Source organism: Labrus bergylta, chromosome 19 (genome assembly GCF_963930695.1).
Source record: "Labrus bergylta chromosome 19, fLabBer1.1, whole genome shotgun sequence".
NCBI classification, from domain to species: domain Eukaryota; kingdom Metazoa; phylum Chordata; class Actinopteri; order Labriformes; family Labridae; genus Labrus; species Labrus bergylta.
Genome location: NC_089213.1, coordinates 3559779 through 3570224, shown reverse-complemented (window position 1 = coordinate 3570224; position 10446 = coordinate 3559779). Strand labels below are relative to the sequence as shown.

The 10446-nt window shown below is 44.1% G+C and overlaps 2 protein-coding genes across 5 annotated transcripts in view; both read left to right on the top strand.

The window, feature by feature from the left end:
• Window positions 1–510: 510 nt before the first annotated feature.
• Window positions 511–6319, top strand: ncdn (neurochondrin; the record flags this gene model as incomplete). The annotated part of the gene is made up of 7 exons (XM_029281452.2): window positions 511–873; window positions 2089–3145; window positions 3704–3876; window positions 4266–4504; window positions 4608–4823; window positions 4959–5101; window positions 5592–6319. Coding segments are annotated over 7 exons (2610 nt in total), but the record flags the coding sequence as incomplete, so codon positions are not given.
• A 1188-nt stretch (window positions 6320–7507) lies between these two features.
• tfap2e (transcription factor AP-2 epsilon) overlaps window positions 7508–10446 on the top strand; it is a 16177-nt gene continuing 13238 nt past the window's right edge. For 2 of the 4 annotated variants that reach the window (XM_020655149.2, XM_065948372.1), the window contains exons 1-2: window positions 7508–7659; window positions 9866–10309. In XM_020655149.2, the coding sequence (XP_020510805.1) occupies window positions 7621–7659; window positions 9866–10309 (483 nt within the window). In that variant the 5' untranslated portion in view covers window positions 7508–7620. Of the gene's footprint in view, window positions 7660–8251; window positions 8533–9865; window positions 10310–10446 lie in introns of those variants that run through there. The other 2 variants (XM_020655150.2, XM_065948373.1) reach the window with 1 other exon arrangement.

The window sequence follows — 10446 nt, the reverse complement described above, 5'->3', positions numbered from 1 at the left end:
TACTTGACATTGTCAGGACGGTTTTCATTGGTTACTTCAACTGCAATATTGACGATTCACTTCCGGACAGTTACTCGCGTGCTGCTTGTCGCGCCCTGAGAGGACTGTCACTAAAGTAAGTTATCTTTCGAACGTTCGTTCAAATGTTTTATGTCGTATCCATGACAACCGTTACCAAGCACCGCTGAACGGCAACGGAAAAACATGACATTAGGTCATTTTTGTAGGCCTCAGCGGGTGTTGGGTTAATTAAAAGTGTGTCAGTTTGGGCACCAAGTGCTTATTTTTGCTCCATTTTCCCCTCGCTCCTTTGTTTCAGTACCTGCGCAGGTCACAATGGCTGACAGTGCGGAGGTTGACGGTTCACCTGTCGTGGTCCTGAGCAACCAGCCTCCTGGAAGAGAGGAGCAAGGAGCAGGAGAAGGAGGGGGAGGAGGAGGAGAGAGGGATGCAGGAGGAGGAGGAGAGAGGGATGCAGGAGGAGGAGAGAAGGATGCAGGAGGAGGAGGAGAGAAGGATGCAGGAGGAGGAGGAGAAGAGAGGGATGGAGGAGGAGGAGGAGAGAAGGATGCAGGAGGAGGAGGAGTAGAGAAGGATGCAGGAGGAGGAGGAGGAGAGAAGGATGCAGGAGGAGGAGGAGGAGAGAAGGATGCAGGAGGAGGAGGAGGAGGAGGAGAGAAGGATGCAGGAGGAGGAGGAGAGAAGGATGCAGGAGGAGGAGGAGGAGGAGAGAAGGATGCAGGAGGAGGAGGAGGAGGAGAGAAGGATGCAGGAGGAGGGCTGACTGAGTCCCAGACGGAGGTGTTGGAAAGGTGTCTTCATACACTCAGACAGGCGAAAAATGACAGTCACACTTTGGCTGCTCTACTGCTGGTGAGTGTTTCTCTTTCTCTTTTATAAAGTAGAAAGTTAGCCAGAAAAAAATGCATTTCCACTGATCCACAGCATCAACCATGTCAACTTCTGTTGCTGCACATATTAATACATATGTAGTTTAGTTTATTTGAACATTTTTTGAAAGAAGAATCAAACAGAAAATAAAAAATAAAACACATGTGCAGGTGAGGTTTATCTCTAAACCTCACCTTAAGAGATTACACAAAGTTAAAATAAAATACAGTAAAAAAATATCAAAGTAAGAATATTTACTATCACAAATAAAATGTACCCAATTTAAAAATTACATACAAACATTGAAAACATAAAAATAGAGCAAAACAGGACATACAGTATGTAGACAATATAACAAAATCAGGACAATTCACTATTCACTACAAATCTTTCTGACATCAACACATTTCTGAGTCTCAATTTGTATCTAGAAAAAGACAAAAAAATCATCAAGTAAATAAATAATTTGACTCCACGGTATCTTATTGAGTCCTTGAGATGTACGACACATCGGTAGGTATAGGTTATTGGTTTGTCTAGTTGAGTAATAGTTCACGATGTAATAACTAGCATTTAGTTGAAATCTATTAGTTGAAGTTAAATTATAGCTTCTCATAATATGGGGCCTTTATCCATTTCACATAACTGGTTTTGAGTAATTTAGTAACTTGTTTAATTAAAAAAAAGGTTGCTAAAAGAATGATTTGCATGCTGCTCTAATCAGGCTACAGACTAAAGTTATATATTTGAATTTTTACAAACATATACATTCTAAAATCTACCTTTTTATACATTTGATAAAAATGGGCAACTATAACAAAACAAACTTAGTGAGCTGTGTTGTAATTTGGTTCAGTGTAAAAGATTAAATTTGACAAAAAGAACATCTTTACTTTTACTAAGTTTAACTTATAGCAGCTGTGTATTTTAAGACAAGCTGATAAACAGGCAACCAAGTACTTCTGTGTTCTCTGTTTCTTATCTTCCTTTTGTTTATCTTTTTTTAAACACTTTATTGAACTTTGAATTTAACCCTCATCCACTGAATACTTTCTATGTTGTTCTACACTTAGTTTTTATTAATTTTCACTTATCTTATCTTAAATATTGGGTGTGTGTTCATATAGAAACCAAGTATTGAAGAATCGCCTGCTCAGCACTGACAGGTAGGGGTTGTTTTTCTCTCCTTGTCTTCAGATAACTCGCTTGTGCCCAGCAAACCAGCTTGACAAACCCACCTTGAGGCGCATCTTTGAAGCCGTGGGCCTGAACCTCCCAGCCCGGCTTTTAGTGACAGCGATCGGAGGCAGCGAGAGCTCCGGCCTACCCCCACATGAACTCCTCTCACTGGGCATGGCTCTGTTGGCTGCGCTGAGCACAGACCCAGACATGGCCTCCCATCCCCAGCTCCTCACCACCATCCCGCTCCTGCTGGGTCTTTTAGCTAATGGACCTGTGAACCAGCTCAAACAGGAACCCCGAGAACAGGGAGAAGATGAAAAGATGGGGTCGAGTAAAGTGAAATCAGAAGAGCGTGCGAACACAGAAAGTAATCCTGCTAATGTGGAAAAACCTGACGGTGAAACCAGCAAGCAAAAGGGGGATGATGGCAGCGAGGCAGTCGGAGAATCATCATCTCAAGAAAGTTCCTCCTCCTCCAAGCTAGACAAGGCCATAGCGGCGGACTGCTACCTGATCCTCACAGCTGTGTGTGCCTTACCCAGAGGTCCAGACCAGCTCCTGAGTAGGGGGGGCATTCCCGCGCTATGCAAAGCAGTGCATCAAAATCAGACTTTCAGCCGTGAGAGGGGGCTCACCTTGCTTGGTTGCCTCCTCTCAGGTAAAACCAAAGAGAAAGCTTGGAGTAAACACCCTGCGGAACTCCTCTCTCTGCTGGTCCGGCTATCCAAAGACTTCTGCCAAGCCAGAGACCAGACCAGGCTGGACATGTGTACCCAGTTGGTGCAGTTTCTGCCCCCAGTAGGAGTGGCAGCAGAGGGTGATGAGTTGAAAGGAGGTGTGTCGCGGATATGGGGGGCATTGAGACCCATGATGCAGGCTAAGTTAACACCCAGACAGATTGGGCCGATCCTGGTCCTCAGTGCTTGTCTGCTGGATTTGTTTGGGTGGGAGTTGGTGGGACCGGCAAAGTTCTGCTGCTTGCTGGTGAACAGAGCTTGTGTGGAGGTTAGGATGGGGTTGGAGGAGCCGCCTGGTAACGACCTGAGCCCTGAGCTGCAGCACACACTCACAGGTACGTGTTCATACAGAGCCTGATTCTGAACAACTATCTGTTGGCTCTTATCAAGATTTGTGAAATACTAATGATGAGCATCCAAATCCTAACATCTATGTATATAATTCTCTTTTCAATCTAAGTTTATTTACTTCTAAAATAGTCACATTGACAAAATTGTCTCTTTAAATGTCTGAATCAGGTTGTTTGTATTTGGTGTGTATTTTTTTAAAATGTTGAACCTACACTTTATCCTGTGTGTGTCATTAAAAACCTCCTAAAGTCTCTGAAACATTCATTAGAACAGGTGTCCTCAATAGTAGCGAGGATTCTGTTTTTACTATATTTCTTCTGAAGCTGCTAAACCTCATCTAAACCTGGTCTTTGTTTTCATCTGTGATGTTGATTATTGAATGTTTTGGCTGTCATGTCTTGTCATTAGTTTTTTCATGGTGCAGTTCTGGGTCATGCATCAGGTCTAAACCAAGTGTCCTGAAACCTTGTTGGTAAGTTTTCTTTTTTTAATGAAGAACCTCCTTTTTTATAACTTCAATCTTGTCTTCCTCACCGTCCCAGGTTGTTACCGGATCATGGAGGCTGCCATAGAGCAGGCCTGCTGTCTGGGACTATCACAGACCCCTGCACCTCCTCCTCCGAGCTCCTCCTCTTCCCTCAGTCTGCAGCAGAGCAGGCAGGTCCTCGGGGTGCTGGAGGAGGCCTTCTCTGCGTTAATGTACCACCTTCAGCAGGTGAGAGGAAGATGTTTAAGCTTCTGTTTACACCCACCAAACAGCAAATTGTTGCCGGGTATGAATTAAAAAAACGACTCATTGTGCATCAAAGGTTTCTTTCTACTTCTGTGCCAAAGTATACAATATTAAGAAATAACATCGTGGTGAATAAAGCCTTTTGAATAGCTAGTCTATTAAATTAACATGCTTACAACTGGAGCTAAAGCTAGTTGCTCATTTGAAGAAAATGACTCCCTTTCTTCAAGAAATGCTTCATAAAAGTTCAACATTACAAAGCTACATTCTCTCTTTGTGCTCTGTGGCTTGGACATTGTGATGGTCATTTTTGCTGTTCTCCTTTTGAATGTACTGTTAACACTCTCCCTCTTCTATTCTTGGTCTTGTAGGTGGATCCAAGCCGCTACGGGGACCCTTTTATTTTCGCCACATTCCGCTCTCTGTGCTCGTGGCTGGCCGAAGAGACCTCCTGCCTGAAGGAGGAAGTGACTAGATTGTTACCGTTCCTGATCGGATACTCCCGCAGCCACATGCAGGGTGAGAGCGCGGAGCAGGGCCTCTCTGATTGGATGGTTGAGATGTCATTCAAAGAGGAGAAAGAAGCTTGGACGGGTAAAGAAGCTCTGAGGTAAAAATAAATAATGAAACACATCTGAGGGTTTCAAGCACAACAATACGATGAAATAAAATATCAACATGTATTCAACATGAACTCGTCTGCCTCTCTTCAGGTATCTCCTCCCCGCTCTGTGCCACCTCTCAGCAGAAGAAGGTCCCAGGAGGGTGCTGCTCACCCTCGACACTCCGGCCTTGCTGGTGGACTTTCTGTCTCAGTGCTGGACTTCCCTCAAGGGGAAAAGTGGAGCGGCATCGACCCGAGATCCCAGCATGGAGACCGCCTGCTCTGCCCTCCTGAACTTTGCTGTAACAGAGCCAGAGAGAGTCAGGTAGCTGGTTTTAAAAAAAAAGTGAAACCTTTATGTTGATGATCTCAAATTTGTTGACATTAATAACACAATGGAACTATTTATGCCTAACAGGTTATGAAAGTGTAAACAAACTTTTTTCGTTCTGTTGTCAAGGAATGACCCGTGCTTCAGAAAGCTGGAGGCCGTTCTGAGTGAAGCACTTCCTGTTTTGGTGCATAAACCTCGTCTGCTGGTCCTAGCGGCAAATTACTGCACACTGGGCTTAATGATTGGTCGACTCAAGTCAGCTCCAGCAGGTGATTTATTTTTTTCTCTCCCCCCCTTCATTTTGTAAACACACACACTTGATACACTTGACTTTTTTCCAGATTTGTTGGTGTAGGAGGGATGTGACAGCAGATTCAGCTGTTTTTTTTTCTGATTTCTGTTGAAAGTGTTCAAACTTCGCTCTTCACAACAGAGTTTTTGAACAAACTTATCGCTTAGCGCATGTAGCTGGGTCTGCATGATGGAGAAGTTTGTCTTTATTTTATAAAAGATGGAAAATGGTGTTAGCTGTAGATGTGTCATCTAGCGCTGATGTGTTCATGACCCCTAGTGGACGAAATTCATCCAGTTGTTACTCTGAAGTTTGAAACTAACGAAACCTACTCATGAAATCTTTTGGTGACGCTACTGTGAAATGTTATTTTTATATTAAGCAATATGTTCCATTTAGATTTAGAAATGGTAACAATAAAATTTCAGAAGTATTATAATGTACTGACAGTGCATTTCTTCCCCCAGGCTCAGTTGAAGCTGGACAGAGGCGTTTCTTCTCCTCAGCTCTCCGGTTCCTCCGCAGCGCCATAGACTCGGGCTCCAGCCCCGGTCCGGTTAAGGTGAGCCAGAGCTGGGAGGAGAGTTGGGACGAGGTGGAGGAGCTGTGGAGGCTGGGCCTGCAGGCTCTGGGAGGCTGCGCCCGCGCTCAGCCCTGGATCCTCACACTGGTCCGAGAGGAAGGTTGGCTCAAACACACACTCGCCATGCTGAGTCAGTGTAGCGCTCTACCTGACCAGCACACACAGGGGGCGCTGGAGGAGGCTCTGTGCGCCATGGCAGACCAGTGCCCGGTCTGTAAACGCGAGATCGGAGACATGATGAGAAATGGTAAAGGAGCTTTGAGCTGTATGAGGAGCCTGAAGAAGTCGGTCGGAGTCAAGTAAAAGGAGCTCACTGAGGGAATAGAGTTAAAACAGACGTAATAAAGGAGGGCTGTTACTAAAGCCAAACTTGTGTGTTAATTATTTAAACCAATCAGACGCCACTGATGTGTCGCCCATTGTCCCAGAGCTTCTACTGAGGAATATCTAAAACCAAAACATGAACCTCTTTTTCAAGATTATGATGTGTTTCATCCAGTGTATTCAAATGTAAATGTGGCAGCTGTGCTCTGAAGAGGTACACGCTGCCTTGTAGATCTCTGTTATGAATGCTAATGCCTTTAATAAAGAGCTATTTTGTTAGAAAACCAACCTGAATTCTTTCTTCTTTTTTTGTATCATCTTCCAGCATTTAGAATTTTTGCCAACACTTCTTGAACATTTCTACGGAAGCCCAAAGAGGTCATACAGTACATCCATACGTTTTATTAATTCCCTTTTCTCATGATAATGAGTATCAGCTGGTTGTTTTCTCGAGGTTTCATCTTTTTTTATGTTGCGATATCGAAGCTTGTTTTCTCAGAACAGGATGATTTTTTAATTATTTTTTATCGTGGTGACTTGCAGTGACACAAACATTTCAACGAGTAATGGCCGCTCTCCCTCCAGGAGCCACACAGGACGCCACATTCCAGATTGATGCTAATCATGGAGACAAGAAGATGAAAATATTTTAGGTGTATTGGGTTTTTTTTTTTTGTACTTTATTTTGTTGCTTTACAGACGGGGAAACGCTCTTCTAACAAAACAGCAGCTGTGGTGGCCAAAAGCTGCTTCTGTTTGTGATCAATCTCAGGGAGGAATTAACTGAAACCTCTGAATCTACATGCAGTGTCTCCAGCCTCTGTCGAACCTTGTATCATGTGGCTTAAGATGTTTTCTGATGTAAGAGATGACAAGAAGGTAAGTAACTGTTACTAATAGCCGTGATGCTTTCCCCCTAAATCACCACAAGATGGCGCACTGAGACTTGATTGCATCTAATGTACCTTGACGTTCTTAATAAGTGACAAAATCCCTGGAAACTAGTTAAACAGCTCTGTATCATTATTTGAACTATTACATGCAACAACTAAAAATAATAGAGAGGGGAAAAGTACATGATAGTCATAAAAAGTGAGCAATAAGTGTAACATGGTTTCGGTTTTAAATGCAGTGCTTTGTAGAACGATGAGTTTTACCAAAGTTGCTTTTCAGATAATTGGAAATGTGCACTATTTTTAAGTTTGGAATATGTTCATTCTGATTTATATAAAAGCTTCGATTTGCTTAAAGATAGAAAATCGCTTATTTCGCCATCAAGCTGCGATTTCCCTCCTTGTTCTCAACCTCCCTCCTGCTCCATCAGTCCATGCACCAACCGTGAAAAGTTTTTAGCCACCCCAAACCGCTACTCCTGTCACCTCCCGCCCTCTTTTCTTCTTTACCCCCCCACTCCCGCTCCCCCTCTCCCTCCACACTCTACCCATCCATACAAACTCCTGCATCGTCTCTCAAACTAACTCACTCCTCTCTGTACCTTCAGCCCGTCTCCTCTCCATCCAGCGCGTCACATTAACCCCCTCAGCTGCAGCCTGACACTCAGACTCACAGCCTCCCTCCTCAGCACCAACATGCTCTGGAAATCCCGGACCAAGACTGAAGTTTTACAGGTAAAAAAAAAAAAAAAATTCCACCACAAGTGTATTTTTTAATCTATTTTATTAGTGCGTTTCTTTTCTTTCAGAAGCCTTATACGGATCCATTTTTTTTGCTTAAAAAGCTGCACATGGAGGGCCTATTGGGTTCGTTTTTAAGAGAAACTCAATCCAGGAAATTAACTTCAATTAAATTAAATTTTACGCGTGAACGATTCCATGTGGGGAGCATGTTTGGAGAAACTCCATCATTTAGGTGGAAAACCAAGATATCTATCTGTAACCATCAGGGTATCCGTGCGTAAAACGGCTGCGTAAAGTAGATGTTCATTTTTTCTTTTTAATTCTTATTTAATTGTGATTTATAAACGTTTATTTTGATGTAAAGGAACGCCACCGTAAAGTCCCAGATTGTGCGTAAAAAAAAAAAAAAATGCTGTGCCATTTCCCAAACGAACAATAAATGTCAAAGTGCGCTAAGTGTTATGAGTGTACTGTCTGAAACGGAATGAATATATCTCTTTAAGAGAAGTGGACCCCGTCGACCCCTCCCCTCCCCGTTCTGCCGGGCGTGCGCAAAAACCTATAAGTAGTGCGCTCATGGAGAGACAGGAGGACTCCGTGTGTGTTGTGCGCGCGTCTGTGTGTGTGTGTATATCTGGCAGCAGCTTTTCATCTGTGCGTAAAGAGCTCCGTCAAACAGAGATAAAGGGGGAAAAGTAAATGAGACGTTTGAGTTTCATGGACCGGTAAAAACAGTCTGGATTACATCTCGGAGCATTTTGGTGACATCTGTCAGTGTTTGGAAAAGCCAGCTCGTCCTGTTGAGTTTTATATTTTGTGGGAATCCAGAGAGTCCAGATGTTAATCCACACCTATTCGGCAATGGTGAGTTTGACAGAGACTTGATTTGGGGACTTTTTTTTATTTTATTTTTTTTATCACTGATGTTTGTTAATTACTTATGTAACTTTATTTGAAAGCAGTGTTTTTTTGCAGTGTGAAAATCGATGAAGAAATTGTGCAATCTTTTTTAAATCTCTTAAAACGGCTAATTTTTGGTCAACAAACTACCCATGATTTAATCAATGTGTTGCATTATAAGTTTATCAGCTTTCAGTGTTAAATCGTCCTCTGTGCTTTTTTCAGTGTCAGTCAATTGCATTCATTTCTGATTAAAAAGTTGCTTGTTCTCCGTTTTACTAGAATCCATAAGTGTCAAGTGTCCACACTTCCGAATGAACCGTTTTGACACCGAGTTTCGAGCTGCGGCGCGGTGCATCTGTCTGCGGAGATGCTCTTTGTCTGCGCAGTGTCACAGTGCGTGAGACCAGATGACAGTGAAGTGTCCACTCAGTGCACACACTGTGACATGCCGAGACACAAGATGGAAGAGAGTTTCTGTCCTTTAAAGCTTTAAATACAAACATTTTTTTTTTGTGAGAAATGGAAGAATGAAAAACAGGACAGGCACAGAGAGGAGGGTGGGTGACAGATACACTGTGTGTGTGTGTGGTTATGGCCTCTTTGACTGGCACATAATGGACATTGTTCAACCACAACAGCATTGATCCGGCTGACCCAGCTTTTGCAAAAAATCCAATTTAAACAGGAAGTGTGTGAGCTCAAATGTAGGCTAGTGGACTACATTGCTTTACTTGTACACGATGGGTTAAAGTCCTAAAAGTCCAAATCTCATTTTCTTCCCCCTTGTCAATCTCGGTGAACCTTTTCCTCTTGTTTAATTTTCAGTTGCGGTTTTGTTGACACCTTGACAGATTATTTACAGATGCACCCCCCTCCTCCTCCTCCTCTTCCTCCTCCTGCAGCAGCAGCAGCGTGTAGTTGTTGTGTTGGGTTATACCTGTCCCTTCCCTTTGTGCAGCTTCTTGGTGGCCGTGACCTTTCTGACACTGTTCAGCAGCGGTGCCAAGGGCGTCTTCTGCCAGTGCGCATCACTTCAAGCCAAGCTGCTATTTCCAACCCTCTCAAAATGGAATTACGTTGGTTTACGGGCTGTTTTGTGTTACACTTAAAGCGCTTGGTACATTTTAAGTGTGCGTATATAAATCCAACTTTTTCAATTACGCTACATTTTTTTAAATGTATTCATTTCCTGGAGGTGGGAAGTTTCGTTATCGGACATTTAATTTGACAATGTTGTTTTGTCACCTTTTGGAAATATACGATATGAGAAAAAAACTTTTCAATCTTCCTGCAGGACCGCGCAGACGGACTAAGCGGCTCGTCGCCGAGTGGGCGCCTCTCCCAGCTCTCCTCCCTGAACCAGGCCGCCTACTCCTCGGCGCCCCCGCTCTGCCACACTCCGGCCTCTGACTTCCAGCCTCCGTACTTCCCCCCTCCTTACCCCCAGTCCTCCCTGCCATACTCCCAGAGCCAGGACTCAGCCTATTCCCACCTGTCAGACCCCTACCCCTCCATTAACTCCATCCATCAGCATCAGCAGGCGGCGTGGCACTCGCAGAGGTCGCGCTCCGATGAGGGGGGGCTCCTGTCACAGTCGCACCGGGCTCTGAGCCTCGACCCCCGGCGGGAGTATGCAGCTGTCCCTCGGCTGCTGCACGGTCTCGGGGAAGGTGCAGCCGCGCTCGGGGACGGTCCTCTCGGGATGCACCTGGGACATCACGGCCTGGATGATCTTCAGGTGACTACAGTTGTTTCTCTATTCCTGTTTTTTTATCCTTTGCTTTTTGAGATACGCAATAAAAAGACCCTGCGTAAAAGTCACCCAGTACAAGAACAGTGCGTAAAACATGAACAAAATCTATTCTGGGCCTTCTA